At 39.4% G+C, this 18938-nt stretch overlaps 1 protein-coding gene and 1 long non-coding RNA gene across 2 annotated transcripts in view; both read left to right on the top strand.

Moving 5' to 3' along the window:
* Positions 1-18938, top strand: part of LOC107584239 (uncharacterized) — a 26216-nt gene that overhangs the window by 2039 nt on the left and 5239 nt on the right. The window contains exons 2-3 of the long non-coding RNA XR_001609114.1: positions 4162-4164; positions 17802-17807. This is a non-coding gene — a long non-coding RNA (uncharacterized lncRNA). The remainder of the gene's footprint in view (positions 1-4161; positions 4165-17801; positions 17808-18938) is intronic.
* On the top strand, positions 6164-8930 carry LOC107584238 (uncharacterized). Its single transcript, XM_016270750.1, has 7 exons — positions 6164-6233; positions 6345-6413; positions 6517-6701; positions 6967-7121; positions 7309-7772; positions 7902-8110; positions 8258-8930. Exons 2-7 carry the CDS (start codon positions 6398-6400, stop codon positions 8465-8467), a joined length of 1239 nt encoding a protein of 412 aa, XP_016126236.1. The 5' UTR covers positions 6164-6233; positions 6345-6397; the 3' UTR covers positions 8468-8930.

Genomic DNA, 18938 nt, shown 5'->3' on the forward strand with positions numbered 1-18938 from the left:
AATGGCTGCAATATAACAAAGAGTGAAAAATTTAAGGGGGTCTGAATACTTTGAATACAAGCACGAATTAATGGAGACCTGAACAGTGTTCGTGCCCTTGCATCTCTCCTTCACGCGCTCCACTATTTACCGCCTGTGACTGTCACAGGATTGCGCTCGCGCTTTGTTCATCTCCTGAGCAGTCGAAGGCTGTGCATTTATTGCATGGACAGAGCTAATTTAAGTGTCTAAAGCATCGGCACAGTTCCACTGAATGATACATGTGTTTTAACAATGTCATTGAACCGAATGTACGAAGGAAACTGTTAAAATAACCACAGCATTAACATCAACCTTGAAATAAGAGTGCAAGGTTTATCTGATAATCAGATGCATGAAAATAGCGTTCATGCTATGGCAAACAGACATCGGGCGCGTTTTCTTTCAGCATCATCATTTGCCGATGGAGAGGAAAAGTTAAATACTATAGCATTTTATTTTATGAAAATGAGGTAAAGAAATTTTCGCACTTAAGTTCTGTGAGCACGAGATCACTTCTCTTTAAGACGTGCCAGGCTATATCTGCAGCTAATCTGAATAAAAAGCAGAATGAACTACTGAAACATTGAGACAATAAACACAGTAAATAAATAAAATGTATGAATGATGCAGTGCTAACTGTCATATTTATTACAGTACAGAAACTATAAAGTATATTTTCTACCTTATTCTGTGCAGAAAATTGATTGTAGTATATAAAACAATCATAAAATTGCCATTAGGAAAAAATATATAGATTACAAATGATTGATTATTGACCAGCAATGTATTTGATTTATTATAGCAAATTCAAAGTAAGAGATAAGAAAATAATTCCTTGTAAAAAAAATAATAATACATACATACATAAAATTATTGTATTTGACATTTCTGTCACTTCTGAAATGATGGCTACGCCTCTGGTGTAACAAAATGTTAGCCTATATATTATGCACTTAAAGAATGCAGAATCGAATCATTCATCGAATCAAATAGAATTTAATTGTGAGTCGAATCGAATGGAATCGTTCTGAATTTGCAAAAATCGTTCTTGAATCGAATCGAAAACCTATGAATCATGAATCGAATCGAATCGCTGTCTACCCAAAGATTCACAGCCCTAATTCCCAGTGAATAGGAGTTAAAACTCCCACACGGGTGACACTACTCCAATATGCAACGTACCCAAATTAATAATATCTTTAAAATATTGCCAAGTTGCAACGTTGCAAACAACAATAAAATCAGAGAAGGACTTTAACGGCTCGCGTGAGCATACGCAAAACTAAGGGAAAAATGACATCTTGTTAAAAATGTTCAGAGGATTGTTTTTCTTTTCCTGTTTGTAATTATAAAAATTTATATAGCCCACATTTTTATAAACTTTTTTTAATTTACCATGTTGACAGTAACGTATATCTTTAACATACATTGTCTATGACCAAAAATGTAAGAAGATATGTTTTCAGTGGACTTTTAAAATTTGCTTTGCTTGAGAAAACATAAAAATATACACTGTTTTTTTCTTTTGATTTAGTCGAGTTGGTTTTGCATCAAACACAATGTGATTTTAGGCAAGAGATCTGACAGCAACAGCGCATTTTTCGGCTTGGGCGAGCGTTTCGCGGACAGCTTACCTCGCGCATGAAATCAGCCACAGACCAGTAAACCAATGAGAACGCGTTACATTCCTGCAAGTCATAGCAATAGAGGGAAGTGAGTAAGCTGCAGAGAATCTGCTTGCCCGGAAGCAACCTCAACTGAGTTTTTCAATGGCTCTCGGTCATGCCGACGACACCTGAGCAGTCGAAGGCTGTGCATTTATTGCATGGACAGAGCAAATTTAAGTGTCTAAAGCATCGGCACAGTTCCACTGAATGATACATGTGTTTTAACAATGTCATTGAACCGGATGTACGAAGGAAACTGTTAAAATAACCACAGCATTAACATCAACCTTGAAATAAGAGTGCAAGGTTTATCTGATAATCAGATGCATGAAAATAGCGTTCATGCTATGGCAAACAGACATCGGGCGCGTTTTCTTTCAGCATCATCATTTGCCGATGGAGAGGAAAAGTTAAATACTATAGCATTTTATTTTATGAAAATGAGGTAAAGAAATTTTCGCACTTAAGTTCTGTGAGCACGAGATCACTTCTCTTTAAGACGTGCCAGGCTATATCTGCAGCTAATCTGAATAAAAAGCAGAATGAACTACTGAAACATTGAGACAATAAACACAGTAAATAAATAAAATGTATGAATGATGCAGTGCTAACTGTCATATTTATTACAGTACAGAAACTATAAAGTATATTTTCTACCTTATTCTGTGCAGAAAATTGATTGTAGTATATAAAACAATCATAAAATTGCCATTAGGAAAAAATATATAGATTACAAATGATTGATTATTGACCAGCAATGTATTTGATTTATTATAGCAAATTCAAAGTAAGAGATAAGAAAATAATTCCTTGTAAAAAAAATAATAATACATACATACATAAAATTATTGTATTTGACATTTCTGTCACTTCTGAAATGATGGCTACGCCTCTGGTGTAACAAAATGTTAGCCTATATATTACTTTTATAGCTCTCTTTTTTTAAATCTTGGCTTACATAAATTTCTACATATGCCATGTCATGCCATAGCATCATTAAACTAGCATCTAACAATGGACAAAAGTGTTTTGTTTTTCTCTCTCTAACCAATGGTTCTCTAACCATGAAGGCTGCTGTGTAATTTGCCCCCTGACTAAGCATTTAAAGAATTTAGGGGAAGCATTTAAATAATCCTGTAAATGCACTTAAAGAATGCAGAATCGAATCATTCATCGAATCAAATCGAATTTAATTGTGAGTCGAATCGAATGGAATCGTTCTGAATTTGCAAAAATCGTTCTTGAATCGAATCGAAAACCTATGAATCATGAATCGAATCGAATCGCTGTCTACCCAAAGATTCACAGCCCTAATTCCCAGTGAATAGGAGTTAAAACTCCCACACGGGTGACACTACTCCAATATGCAACGTACCCAAATTAATAATATCTTTAAAATATTGCCAAGTTGCAACGTTGCAAACAACAATAAAATCAGAGAAGGACTTTAACGGCTCGCGTGAGCATACGCAAAACTAAGGGAAAAATGACATCTTGTTAAAAATGTTCAGAGGATTGTTTTTCTTTTCCTGTTTGTAATTATAAAAATTTATATAGCCCACATTTTTATAAACTTTTTTTAATTTACCATGTTGACAGTAACGTATATCTTTAACATACATTGTCTATGACCAAAAATGTAAGAAGATATGTTTTCAGTGGACTTTTAAAATTTGCTTTGCTTGAGAAAACATAAAAATATACACTGTTTTTTTCTTTTGATTTAGTCGAGTTGGTTTTGCATCAAACACAATGTGATTTTAGGCAAGAGATCTGACAGCAACAGCGCATTTTTCGGCTTGGGCGAGCGTTTCGCGGACAGCTTACCTCGCGCATGAAATCAGCCACAGACCAGTAAACCAATGAGAACGCGTTACATTCCTGCAAGTCATAGCAATAGAGGGAAGTGAGTAAGCTGCAGAGAATCTGCTTGCCCGGAAGCAACCTCAACTGACGTAGATTTACAGAAAATTACTGCCGTTTGGCAAATAAATAATTGTACATACTTATGCCTAACTCTTTAAGCTTTTAAGTTACATTTTAAATGACAAGGGATCAACTTATAATCATGTTTATATTAATAACCCCGTGAGCTTATTCTCTCAAATGGCCTGGGTATGCGGAGCATTCGCAGCTTATATGGACGAAGCGCCACTGATTTTATATATATATATATATATATATAGGTGCATCTCAATGAATTAGAATGTCGTGGAAAAGTTCATTTAAGTAATTCAACTCAAATTAGAATATGGTGACATGCCAATCAGCTAATCAACTCAAAACACCTGCAAAGGTTTCCTGAGCCTTCAAAATGGTCTCTCAGTTTGGTTCACTAGGCTACACAATCATGGGGAAGACTGCTGATCTGACAGTTGTCCAGAAGACAATCAATGACACCCTTCACAAGGAGGGTAAGCCACAAACATTCATTGCCAAAGAAGCTGGCTGTTCACAGAGTGCTGTATCCAAGCATGTTAACAGAAAGTTGAGTGGAAGGAAAAAGTGTGGAAGAAAAAGATGCACAACCAACCGAGAGAACCGCAGCCTTATGAGGATTGTCAAGCAAAATCGATTCAAGAATTTGAGTGAACTTCACAAGGAATGGACTGAGGCTGGGGTCAAGGCATCAAGACCACACACAGACGTGGCTATATCTGCAGCTAATCTGAATAAAAAGCAGAATGAACTACTGAAACATTGAGACAATAAACACAGTAAATAAATAAAATGTATGAATGATGCAGTGCTAACTGTCATATTTATTACAGTACAGAAACTATAAAGTATATTTTCTACCTTATTCTGTGCAGAAAATTGATTGTAGTATATAAAACAATCATAAAATTGCCATTAGGAAAAAATATATAGATTACAAATGATTGATTATTGACCAGCAATGTATTTGATTTATTATAGCAAATTCAAAGTAAGAGATAAGAAAATAATTCCTTGTAAAAAAAAATAATAATACATACATACATAAAATTATTGTATTTGACATTTCTGTCACTTCTGAAATGATGGCTACGCCTCTGGTGTAACAAAATGTTAGCCTATATATTATGCACTTAAAGAATGCAGAATCGAATCATTCATCGAATCAAATCGAATTTAATTGTGAGTCGAATCGAATGGAATCGTTCTGAATTTGCAAAAATCGTTCTTGAATCGAATCGAAAACCTATGAATCATGAATCGAATCGAATCGCTGTCTACCCAAAGATTCACAGCCCTAATTCCCAGTGAATAGGAGTTAAAACTCCCACACGGGTGACACTACTCCAATATGCAACGTACCCAAATTAATAATATCTTTAAAATATTGCCAAGTTGCAACGTTGCAAACAACAATAAAATCAGAGAAGGACTTTAACGGCTCGCGTGAGCATACGCAAAACTAAGGGAAAAATGACATCTTGTTAAAAATGTTCAGAGGATTGTTTTTCTTTTCCTGTTTGTAATTATAAAAATTTATATAGCCCACATTTTTATAAACTTTTTTTAATTTACCATGTTGACAGTAACGTATATCTTTAACATACATTGTCTATGACCAAAAATGTAAGAAGATATGTTTTCAGTGGACTTTTAAAATTTGCTTTGCTTGAGAAAACATAAAAATATACACTGTTTTTTTCTTTTGATTTAGTCGAGTTGGTTTTGCATCAAACACAATGTGATTTTAGGCAAGAGATCTGACAGCAACAGCGCATTTTTCGGCTTGGGCGAGCGTTTCGCGGACAGCTTACCTCGCGCATGAAATCAGCCACAGACCAGTAAACCAATGAGAACGCGTTACATTCCTGCAAGTCATAGCAATAGAGGGAAGTGAGTAAGCTGCAGAGAATCTGCTTGCCCGGAAGCAACCTCAACTGACGTAGATTTACAGAAAATTACTGCCGTTTGGCAAATAAATAATTGTACATACTTATGCCTAACTCTTTAAGCTTTTAAGTTACATTTTAAATGACAAGGGATCAACTTATAATCATGTTTATATTAATAACCCCGTGAGCTTATTCTCTCAAATGGCCTGGGTATGCGGAGCATTCGCAGCTTATATGGACGAAGCGCCACTGATTTTATATATATATATATATATATATAGGTGCATCTCAATGAATTAGAATGTCGTGGAAAAGTTCATTTAAGTAATTCAACTCAAATTAGAATATGGTGACATGCCAATCAGCTAATCAACTCAAAACACCTGCAAAGGTTTCCTGAGCCTTCAAAATGGTCTCTCAGTTTGGTTCACTAGGCTTTCCCAGACGAGCACTTTATTACATGCAGAACATAACATATTCTTTGAATGTAATAGTCATGGAGCATATAATTTAGTTTTGTCTCAGAAAGGATTCTTGCATACCTCTTCTGCACCAACAAAACCGCTTAACTGAACATGACTCAAGCTGCCCCCATATATGGAAGTAAATTTCCAAATACCACAGTCATTTTCTCTGAGGGTGGAGGCAGGGTGGGGATACCTTTAGTATAAAAACACCAGATACCTTGTTCTCCATATCACTTACTAAAACAAAGGTAAGTAATTTTCCCTTAACATTTTTATGATCATTTTCAGATATCCTTCCAGTTACGTATTGTATGTGTTTGAGACATATTTTAAACCAACCAAAACTGGTTCTGCTTTAGTGCATTTTAGGAGAACTCATTGCACATTGTGTAATTGTGTAAACCTTCTAAGGATGGCTGATAGCAAAAGCAAGTATTGTCTTATTTCATTATTTCAACAGATTTGAAAACAATACCAGTAATCAATGTGATCTGTTCTGTCTTTAAAAATATGCCATGTTTTTTTCACCAGTGGCTGTGTCCCAGTGGAGCCCCACATTTGTAAAAGAGCTCCTCCCTGCTGCTCAAAAGACAGCTCTTCTCTACCATCTCTCTTACCTGTGCCTGGCCAACTTCCCCAACCTGGAGAGGATCATCAGGAGTCGGGCTGTGGAAACCCAGCTTCTGTTTGGCTCCTCTGATGCAACGATGTTGAAAGTACTGTTTCAGATTTTCTCTTGATTACAGTATTTTTTATCTCTGTCACCTAGAAAAGAGGTGTCATAACTGTAAATAAATACATGTGTCATAATGTGAGCCATGAAAAATTTATACTTTTTAAACTGACATTTTAAGTAAAATATAAAAAATAAAAATTTGTACACATCATCTCGGTTCAGTATGCTTATTGTAAGTTTAATCACCACTGTCTTTTTTTTTAGTCTAAGATATGTGATCTCACGTCTTATCCTTCTTCTCACAGTGTATTTTGACAAGTGAAAACCTGGTTCAGTCACTGTTTCCCATGTTGACGAAAGCTGTGGAGAAAAATAAGCCAGTTTCGGCAGTCAAATTTCTTGCGAAAGCACGAGTCTGGATCAAAGAAATTATCAGTGAAGTGGACAGGATAGTGGAAAAGTAAGAACATTTTCCTCATGAAAACATGTTTCAAAATACCTTGAGCAATTACATTTTTTTTCTATATGAAAATTCTTTAATCACATAAAACTATGAACATGTTTTAAGCTAAACTTTTAAGCTAGTTACACCAGCCCATTGTTGTAAAATGTAAATTTCATGGCAAGATTTCTTCAACATTGTGTAGGTATGATTTACACAACAAAGATGTAGCATCATCCACCAGTGATGTTATCAAGGAAAAAATAGATACTGATAAAAAGATTACAGCGCAAGACCATGAAATGAAGCAGACTGAAAATACCCTGAATGATCTGAAATCAAAACTCCAAAAAACCACTGAAGAGCTTGCTGCAGTTGAGAGAAAGATAAACAGCAAAAGCCAAGAGATTCAAGAATTTGCCAGATCCATAACCCAAAAAAGTAAAGGCCTCGGCATCTTCGCCGCAATCGTTCCATTCATCGGGCTAGTTGTGAAAAGCATTTATGATGCTGTACATGATCCTGAAAATGTTGCCCATATGAAGGCTCTTGAAGCTGAATTGAATAACCTCGTCGCTGAAAAGACTGCTCTGAAACAAAAGCAGTGGCAGCTCGAACTCCAGATCATTGATTGGCAGATGAAGTCTGCCAAAGCCACTTTTGACCGGAGTGAGTCCGTTTTCTTTCATGTTTAAAATATACCTATATAATAATTCATGATTAAGACTGTATCAATATTCAAGCCTAGTTTAAGACATGTGTCTCATTGAAGCATGTTCGGTTTCTTCCTCTCTGCAGATTCCATACCCGACCCCATCCATCTAAATGACGTACAGAGTAGCTTGTCAAAAATTCAGGCAATTCTAATTCAGCTGAAAAACTTCTGGGAGAATGTTGCTCAAATGTTGGACTACCTGGAACAAAAGACCTTTGTTGGAGAAGATCTTATTGAAGACCTTGCTGAACTAAAAGATGAATTTCTAGAATCAATCAAAACAGCAGAAGAGGTAAAAATGAATGTTTACACGATTACAGGAAGGTTTTATTTTTTCTCTCTTTATTTGTACCTGAAGAAAGGCTTGAATATTCCTTCCTAAATTACATGCTTCATGCAAAAGTCTAATGTTATTTTTTGAAATGTTTTAATACCACAGGCTTGGAGCATGTTTGGTGCAGGCTGTAAACAAGCATCTGTCATCTTCAAGCTCCAAACCAAAGATGCCTACAAGTTTTTGGAGGTCAGTCCTTCCTCTATCTCCAAGGAAGAGTGGCAAAAAGAATATGAACGTGTAAAGGAACAACTGACAAAAATAGTTCCACCACAAAGTGTGACACCCTCTAATACACCTGCCATTTCTGAGTGATCTACATGCACAAGTACATCATCCCATTTGTTTTCTGTCTCATGATGCTGGTGACCTGGGATGATAATGTTTAGCTTTTTAAATGCTGTACTTGTAAACTGCAGAGTTCTGTAGTCTCTTCTACTTAATGCCTAAAACAATCTTTATATATCCTCTGCTCTGTATGCATAATCTGTTTATGAGTTCTTGCAAAAAGACTTTTGTTGAATGCATAAATAATTGGTTGAATGGTTCTCTGAATAAAGTTTGACATAATAACATAACCATAACATAATTACTGACTTTAGTTTTTGTTTAAATAATCTCACTTCTCATTTTTTCTGTCCAAAGTCATATATTTAACTACTTTTCATACACTATAATGGTCCGTGTTACTGTAACGAGAGAGGCGACAATTGGGGGATCCAAATACAGGCTTTATTTGACAAGGCGTAGTCATACAGGCAGGGTCCAGTAACAGCAAACAGTTACATTGCCTTCCATAAGTATTGGAACAGTAACAACAAAATTGCTCTGTTTGCTGTGGAGTCAAGAAATCTGTAAATATGATTAAAAGATGAATATGAGACAAAACTACAAATCGTCACATTTTATTATTGGGTGTTTGAACACATACATGTTTTACCAACTAAGAAGATCAGCACTTTTAGAGTTTCATCCCCCTACCTGATGTGAGCATAAGTACTGGAACAGTTGCCTCACAGGTCTTTATAAGTGATCAGCTGTGTCCTGTTGCATTAATTCTTCAGATATTAAAAGCAGGGAATGTGTTATATCAGTTATATCCATTGCTTCTGCATTCTGAGAGAAAAGCAAGCAATTTGGATGCTAAAAGAAAAGAGGAAGTAAATTAAAAACAAAGGGCATGGAGAAAACAAGAGTTTGGAAACCACCAGCGACGTCAGCAACTAACAACGACCTGATCGGCTGAGAAAAACAACAGCAGTTGATGACAGGCAAATCATAAAAGCTGTGAAAAAGAACCCTAAAATACGTGTCTGTAAAATCACCAACAATCTCCAAAAAGCTGGTGTGATGTTCTGACAATCTACTGTCCGCAGGAGACTTTGACACAGAGTTACAGAGGCTACACAGCAAGATGCAAACCTATGAACAGCACCAAAAATAGAAAGGCAAGATTAGAGTTTGCAAAAGCCAGTAGAGTTTTGTAACAGAGTTTTATGGACAGATGAGAAAAAGATTAACCTTTATCTAAGTGATGGGAAAACAAAAGTGTGGAGAAAAAAAGGGAACTGCAAATTATCCTAAGCATACAGCCTCATCTGTAAAGCATGGTGGAGGTTGTCATGGTATGGGCGTGCATGGCTGTCTCTGGAACAGGCCCTACCAATTTTAATGATGACTTAATGTATGATAACAGTAGCAGAATGAATTTGGAAGGGTACAAAACCATCTTGCCTACCAATCTTCAAGAAAATACCACCAGACTCATCAGAAAGCGCTTTATATTGCATCAGGACAATGACCCAAAACACTGCCAGTTCAGTCAAGGAGTTTATCAGGGCAAAAAAATGGAAGGTCTTAGATTGACCAAATCAATCTCCATATTTAAATCTGATTGAACATGAATTTCACCAGCTGAAGAGGAGACTAAAGGCAGAAACTCCCCAAAACAAGCAACAGTTGGAATTGGCTGCATTAAAGGCTGGGAAAAGCATTTCAAAGGATAAGACCAAGAGTCTGGTGATGTCTATGGGTCTCACTGCTGTGATTGCACGCAAGGAATCTGCAACTAAATAATAGCTTTTAAAGGGGTCATATTACGTTGCTTAAAAGAACATTAATGCAATGTGTTTATGTGGTTTAAGGTTAAAAAAACCCTGTATTTTCCACATACTGTACATTATTGTTTCTCCTCTATGCCACGCCTTTCTGAAACTCGTCGATTTTTACAAAGCTCATCGTTCTGAAAAGCGAGGTGTGCTCTGATTGGCCAGCTATCCAGTGCGTTGTGATTGGCCGAATGCCTCAAGCATGTGATGGAAATGTTACGCTCCTTACCATACTGTCATGCCGTGTGTCCTGGCTCGACAAGACGAAACCAATAAAACCCATTACAAACAAGGCATTTGTTTCATCCAATGGGGACATAATTACTGATTATAATGACTTCTTTTTACGCGTTGCGTATCACGCCATGTAAACATAAAACCATGTCTGCCTTTGTGATCGGAGAAATTACAAATAAGCGCTACACTGCTCAAAACTCACGTTTGAATCATCAGTGGTAAATCCTTTACATATGAAAACGTACTTTCAGAAGCGCCAGACTGTCCTTGCAAAGTTGGAACTGCCCCACTTTATAGAAACAGACACCGGCATTGTAGGTTACTCTCACAGGAAACAGTCCTTGTCCTCCGCAAAATGCGCTACACACATCTGAATATTTGGGTTGAACTGTTTGGCCTTCCAAAAGAGGACATAACTAGAAATCAGTGGTTAAGATGTATTTACAACACTGTTCCAGAACAAAGTATCTTCGCACCTTTAATCGTTTACATTTGCCTTAAGTTCTACTGTCCCAATACTTATGCTCACATCAGAGAGTGGGATGAACCCTAAAAGTGCTGTCCTTTTTATTTGGTTAAACATGTATGTGTTGAAACAGTTAATAATAAAATGTGACATTCTGTAGTTTTGTCTCCTATTCATCTTTTAATCATATTTGCAAATGTCTTGACTCCACAGCACACAGAGCAATTTTGTCTTTACTGTTCCAATATTTATGGAGGGCACTGTATATCCAAGGCAGAGGCAGATAACAGGCAATGGTGAGGGCAGGCTGCAAACAATCAGAATCAAGGAAACAGTCCAGGGTCAAAAACACTTAAGGCAAAGCAAAACTCGGAAAACAAGGAACACACAGGAAATTAGGCCTGCGTCCCAATGAGCATGCTATCCATCCTAAATTCTATGTGATATTAGTAATTTTCAATATTATTTAGGGCAGATAGGATGGATAGTATGCACATTGGGACGCAGGGTAGGAAAACATTCAAACATTCAATCACCAGCGATATAAGCATGTGTGTGTGCTTTTCTTATAGTGTGAGACTGATGAGGTGATGAGAGAATGGTGATTGCAATTGATGATGAGTCCGGGCAAAGGATTATGGGAAATTGAGTCTGTGGTGAATGGTAGAAGGTACAGGATATGGGGTGGCATATCCAGAACCTAGAGGGCTCTGGATATATCCTAGAGGGCAGCTCTCCAGAACTCTCCCCTATTTCGTTTTTTTATTAAGTTAATTTAGGAAAACGTTTGGAGCATTTTTTTGTTCGTTATAAGTTTTTGTTTTTTAAAGCAATGACCAAGCGGCCAGTGGCAGACAGTGAGCTGATAGTTTGCACAATTTAGCCTTCTCAAATCATCACGACTTGCCAAAAACAACATCTATAGATATAAAACAGTTCAAGTTCATTGACTGCACAAGACTTATAGTAGTCTAAAAAGCTTCTTCTTTTTGAGCTTAAATAGTGGGAGGCTCTTTAAATATTTTGGACAACAATTGCAATGATGTACCACATGTAGCATGTCATCAGTTTTGCAAGGTGCAAAGGAAACAGGACTGATAGAATCATCAGCCATCAACCTAACTGGAACGGGACTGAAATTATATATTAAATATCATTGCTTGCTCCCCTGTAATTGACCAATTCAATTATGACACTCTGTAAGGGACTGTGTCAAGTCGAGTCAAGTCACCATTATTTATATAGTGCTTTTTACAATATAGATTGTGACAAAGCAGCTTCACTATTAAACAGAGAAATAGTGTGTCGTTCTCCTCTGGCCAGATAAAACCAGCAGTTTAATTCTAGGTTGCAACAAAGTCAGATTGTGCAGAGGACTCATTTGGTTCCCGTGATCTTGTCCTGATGGCCATCCAGGTGACAAGGTCTTCGGAGTAGATCGGTCTCTGGGGCTCATCTAGTTGACATGGTCTCCGCTGACATTCAGGGCTGTCGAGGTCATCTCTAGGTGCTGATCCACCATCTGGGCTGGATACAGACTGGATCTAGTGGCTATGGTGACCTTGAAATAAGAATGAAACTTAGCATAGACTAATATTAGCATAGATGCCATTCTTCTAACGATGTAACAAGTACATCTGACCATGCATGATCAACCAAACAGCGAGAATGAGAGAAAACTTTTTTTCTTCAGAAAACTTCAGAGAGTTTCCCCCACACAGTTCGTATAGTTGGTATGTTCCATCGATATACTGTGAGCGGAATGCACAATGCGCTAGTAAAGAAGCCTAGAATGAGCGCTATTCTGTGTGCGTGTCTCTGTTAACGTGATAGAGTCCTGCATTCCAGCCCGGGCCTGACTTTTTTACGCCCCTCGGTCCGGGCTTCAGGCCAATTTTCACGTCATAGTTCAGACGCGGGCCGGTGTTACGATATTTTCAGTTTCAGTGGGCGGAGCATACATGAATATTCATGAGTTTCCCGGACATGCGCGTGGAACTGAGAATTTCAGTTCATGCTCCTTGTATCTCGGCAGGTTTAATGGAATATAAAAAAAAGGTAAACATATTTACAGTGTTGCACAAACCTATGCCTAAACTACATTTGTTCATCATTTTGTAACAGTTTATAATGTTTTTATTGGTTTGCATGTTTTGGGCAGTCGGCACTGACTGAATGATTGCAGACATTCAGCACACTTAATCTAGTTGTATAAATTACTTTGATTTCAGTTCGTTGTGCTGTAGCTTGCAATACTTTAAAACGATGTCTGTTGTTAGTTGTTATCATTTGAGGACAACAGCTGAAATAAAAAGTTTTTTTATTTGTGGACTAATCGTTTTTCATCTATGCTGGTGATTGTTCTTAAACTGTTAGGCTTAGGCTATATTTACAAAATGAACAGGAATCTAAAACCACACACACAAGCATGGATGTGTTCCTGTAATAAGTATTTTGGATTAAACAAAATTGTATGGACAAAAGTTTAAAAGTAGCCTACATTTGGTACGCTGTAAATGAGAAAACAAATACTTCTGCTGATTTGCTGCACAAGAAACAGTTCTGATTATTATCGCAGTTGAAAATGGTTGTACAGCTTAATGAAGTGTGGAAACCATTATTCATCATTCCTTGATGAATAGAAAGTTCAGAAGAACAGCATTTATTTGAAATAGAAATCTTTTTTATATTATAAATGTCATTTACATTTACTGTCATTTTTTTTAAATTAATGCATCCTTGAAGAACATAAGTATACATTTCTTAAAAAAAAAAAAAATCATAGTAATCCCAAACTTTTGAATGGTAATGTCATGTATCAAATGCCAGAATCAAGTTAAGAAATTTCTTTTTTTTAGCTTTATTATGTCATATTTTTATATGGCAGATTCTATAAGGATGTTAACATCACACTCTCTTGTCTCCTATGTTGTCTTGTTTTGGTGCATAAATCGTTTTAGTTTGTAATAAGGATTCAATATGATTCATGCTCAAAATTCAGAAAAACTTTACTTCACATCCTCCATGAATATCATTTTCTTGGATTTTAAGTGTGAATCACTATTGAATTCATATTTTTAAAAACAAAATGTCACTGTCTCACTTAATATGATGTAGCTTACCCTTACCCACCACACATACCGGGCAGGCCAACACGAAGTCCCGAGCGTACCGCACTACCGACGGCCACCAGAACCGCTGCTTAATTAGCGCAAGTGTCCGAGCCACTCCTGGGTGGCAAGCTAGTCTAGAAGAATGGCCCCACTGAAGGATGCTGGTTCGAACTGACTCAGGTACAAATAACAGACCATCTGGGCATCTCGCGGGGATAGTAACGCCATCTAGTGCCTCGCGGACCCTGGACTCCACCTCCCAGGTGACCGTCGCAACCACCCGGTTGGGTGGCACAATGGGCACCGGAGAAGAGGATACGGTCTCATTTTCAAAAATCCGCGAGAGCGCGTCAGGTTTACCGTCCTTACTCCCCAGGCGATAGGAGATAGTGAAGTTAAACCGCCCGAAGAATAGAGCCCAGTGGGCCTGACGAGAATGTATTCTTTTGGCAGAACGGATGTACTCAAGATTTTTGTGGTCAGTCCAAACCAGAAAAGGAACCCCCGCACCCTCCAGCCAGTGACGCCACTCCTCCAAAGCCAACTTAACAGCCAGTAACTCCTTATTCCCAATATCGCAGTTCCGTTCTGAGGGGGTCAGTCGATGAGAAAAAAAGGCGGATGGGTATACTTTGTCATCTGAAGGCGATCTTTGAGACAAAATAGCCCCCACACCGACCTCTGACGCATCCACCTCCACAATAAATTGGCAAGACGGGTCTGGGTTAATTAAAATCGGGGCTGAAATGAAGCGGCCCTTTAGTCTTTTGAAAGCCTCTTGAGCCTGTTCAGACCAACAGAATCGCCAACGTGTGAAGGTGAGATTAGTCAAAGGCAAGGCGATCTGACTAAACCCTCGAATGAACCGCCTGTAAAAATTGGCAAACCCCAGAAACGGTTGAACCGGTTTACGACTGTCTGGGGTGGGCCAATTAGCAACCGCTTCTACTTTGGCAGGGTCCATTCGAATGCCTTCCGGCGACAAAATAAACCCCCGGAACGGAACTGATTGTGCGTGAAACTCGCTTGGCGAATAAGCAGTTCTCTAGTAGCCGCTGTAACACTAACCTGACATGCTGGATGTGATCACGCTCGTTCTGGGAGAAGATCAGGATGTCATCGAGGTATACAAACACAAACCGGTTAACCACATCTCTGAGCACGTCATTAACGAGTGTCTGGAAGACCGCGGGGGAGTTTGAAAGTCCAAAAGGCATAACCAAATACTCAAAGTGACCTGTGGGGGTGTTAAAAGCCGTCTTCCATTCGTCCCCCTTCCTAATCCGAACTAGGTGGTAAGTGTTGCGTAGGTCTAACTTCGTAAAAATGGTCGCCCCCTGCAAGAGTTCGAAGGCTGAAGACATCAACAGCAAGGGATGACTATTCTTGACCGTGATGTCATTCAGCCCCCAATAATCAATGCAGGAGCAGAGCGATCCATCCTTCTCCACGAAGAAACACCCCGCCCCAGCCGGAGAGGAAGAAGGACGTATAAACCCGGCTACTAGAGACTCATTGATGTATTTCTCCATGGCCTCCCTCTCAGGACCGGAGAGCGAATAAAGGCACCCTTTAGGTGGAGAAGTGCCAGGTAATAAATCTATCGCGCAATCATACGGGTGGTGCAGAGGAAGGGATGAAGCTCGGGACTTACTGAACACCGCTCTCAAGTCATGGTAAGCTGCTGGAACATTTGCCAGGTCAAACGGCTCCCCCTGTAACACAGAAACAGACATGACAGGGGATGAAGGAGACACTAAACATTGAGACAAACAAAATGGACTCCACTCCAATACAGTGTGGTGAGCCCAATCAATGAAAGGGTTGTGCTTAATAAGCCAGGTGTGCCCCAAAACTACTGGAGCGGAGGGAGAGTGAATGAGAAGGAATCGTATCTCCTCGGTGTGATTGCCGGAAGTGATCAAGTGAACGAGTCCCGTGACGGCTGTTATCTTGCTGAGAGGAGTACCGCAAAGTGTCTTGGCAGAGATTGATTCGGCTAGAGGAACAACAGGAACCCCCCCCCAGCATTTAGCAAGTTCAATGTCCTTGAAATCCCCCTCCGCTCCCGAGTCGATAAGTGCTGCCACCATGTGCCCCTCTGACTGAAGCACCGCCGGGAGAGTAGTCCGGCCACCAGAGGGCAGTAGAGCAGCAGTCACGCTTACCGTGCGCGACCTCTCTCCAGAGGGAGGTTGCCTTTTGTGAGGGCAGGCAGTAACCATATGCCCCGCCTCCCTACAATAGAGACACAACCCCTGGGCGATCCGATGCCACTATTCCCGGGTCGTGAGATGAGCTCGGCCAATCTGCATGGGTTCCTCTTCAGAGACCCCAAACCGTGGTGACGTGGTGCTTCTAGCACTGGACGGCAGATCAAAACTCTCACGCCTGATCTCCATGCCGCGATGTTGTGACCTGAGCGTCAAGCAAAAATCCACCCGAATGGCGAGTTCGACCAACCCATCGAATGAGGGAGGCAGCTCCAGGGAGTAGATCTCATCCTTCATGTGCTCAGCCAGTCCATGGAGGAAGTGGTCCCACAGCGCCTTGCTGTTCCAACCGCTAGATGCGGCAAGCGTGTGGAACTCGATTGCGTATTCCGACACTGTTCTGGTTCCTTGTCGCAGTAGCGATAGTGCTCGTGCTGCCTCATTACCCTGAGCTGATCAGTCAAGGACCTTCCGTAGCTCCTGGGAAAAGTTAGAGTAGGACCTGCAGCAATCATGCTTGTTGTCCCACATAGCCGCGCCCCACTCTCTTGCGATACCGGCCAGGTGCATGATAACGAATGCTACCCTGGATTCGTCGGTGTGGAAACAGGAAGGCTGTAATGAGAAAGTCAGAGAGCACTGTGACAAGAATGAACTGCGTGATGTGGGTTCACCAGAATAAGGAGCCGGCGGATTCAGGCGGGGTTCGGATCGGCGCAGAGTAGGTGTCTCCTCCACAACAGGCACCACAGCGGCGAGATCCCTAGATGGACCAATCTGAATCTGGTCGAGTCTTTGGGAAATAGCGCTGAGTTGTTGTGATAGACTGGTCAAGGCCTGATGAGATGCCTGGATCTCCTCCTGTTGGCGACAGAGACAAAACACGGATGAACAGCAGGAATGAGTCAGAGAGAGGTGCCGGCCATTACACCTGTTTAAGGCTTCTCATTATTTTTATATTTTAGACATCCATCAATTAGTGATGAAAAAAATTGTCGTGCTGGTGGAAACAACATGAGACCATGGTACCGCGACTGTCAAGAGCGGCTCGGTGGTGTTTAGTGTCCCGCAGCAGCAGCATGCGTGCCGTCAGCGCAGCTGAAGAGTTCTGCATTCAAATGCACACAATAGGCTTAAGCTTGCCGCAAAGCATCGGCAAAAGTAATTACCATAAATGTGTCAGGGGGAAATAGTAAGGAGATATTTTAGTTATTTACTAATAAACTAGTGTTTTCTGAGTCAGTGTCGCAAAGATGAAGTTGTCGATCCTGACTTGCCATCTCCTCAGACGCGCCTTTTGAGAGAAGTGCATCTTTATGGATTATGATTATAATGAAAGAGTTTTTGATTTGTTTTATTTCATTAAGTAGTAATTTAAAGCTTTCTATAGATATATTTATCATGTCTGTGAGGCATGTATTCGCTGAGTTTCGGTTCATTTTTGTGAAGCGCTCCTGTTGAAGAAGACACGGCAGAAAGCGCATCATGTTTGAGTTCTTTATTTTATAAAAGCACAACGTTTTGTTGATATTGTGAGTGCACACAAATACAAGTAGACCCTTTACAGTTACGAATGATGTATTACTCTTACCTTTATGAGCAAAAATAACGGCGTATCCACTGAAAGAAAATGCAAGTGATCGCGCTGGCGTCTCTATGTCCTGCAAAGCGCGCTTTAGCTTCCACTCTCTGCACAAACTATTGGATACAGCGCACATTTATCTAGGTTTAACGTTAAAACATTGTTATATGCTTGAACTGTTTTATGTCTATAGATTTGATTTTAGGCAGGTCGTGATGATTTGAGAAGGCTAAATTGATCAAACATAGACTATGATCAGCTCATTGTCTGCCGCTGGCCGCCACTTTAAAAAAAATAAATTTACAACGAACAAAAAATGCTCCAAACGTTTTTATAAATTAACTTAATATAAAAATGAAACAAAATATAATCACTTTGCCATTACATACAAAACTGAACTATTTTAATAGCTGAAACAGTAGTATAAGCTGTTTTGGGAGAGGGGGGGATGGTAATTCTGATAAGCTGTCGGACACGTGCCAGGCTCTATAACATGCAGCTTAACAAGTAACACAACACTGCTGTGTGAAAGGAACTGGACCGGACAACTTTCTGTAACGTCATACAGTGCAACTTCAGTAATTTACAAATGTGTGTGTATATAATCTGTGTGTCAGCTGAAGGTTTTAGGTTCAGTCACTGTGTTCCATCAGAGGTGCTGCTTCAAAGTCTCAATTTTTGGAAGTCTCTTTCACCTGTTTTATTGTTGGTTTCCTCTTTTCTGATCATTTGGAATGTGGATAAACACACACTAAAAACAATCAAACATGCAAATAAGTTCAAACATCCATTCAATATCTATTATTTCCTGAATATTACTGATGAACTGATCAAAAAGTAGGCTACTGTTCACATGCGTTTTAAAGTGAAGTGAAGTGACATGTGGCCAAGTATGGTGACCTATACTCGGAATTAGTGCTCTGCATTTATCCCATCCTAAGTGCACACACACACACACACAGCAGTGAACACACACACACCGTGAACACACACTTAAACTAGTCTAACATACTACATAAACACATAAACTGGTCTAATAGCCTACATAAACACATAAACTGGTCTAA

The sequence above is a fragment of the Sinocyclocheilus grahami genome, unplaced genomic scaffold, assembly GCF_001515645.1.
Source record: "Sinocyclocheilus grahami isolate Dianchi unplaced genomic scaffold, SAMN03320097.WGS_v1.1 scaffold57.1, whole genome shotgun sequence".
NCBI classification, from domain to species: domain Eukaryota; kingdom Metazoa; phylum Chordata; class Actinopteri; order Cypriniformes; family Cyprinidae; genus Sinocyclocheilus; species Sinocyclocheilus grahami.

What these genes read in the sequence shown, in the direction of transcription:
- LOC107584238 (XM_016270750.1), top strand. An exon ending in GTGGACAGGATAGTGGAAAA is followed by an intron (nt 7,122 to 7,308) that starts GTAAGAACATTT and finishes AACATTGTGTAG; the next exon opens with GTATGATTTACACAACAAAG. An exon ending in CAATCAAAACAGCAGAAGAG is followed by an intron (nt 8,111 to 8,257) that starts GTAAAAATGAAT and finishes TTAATACCACAG; the next exon opens with GCTTGGAGCATGTTTGGTGC.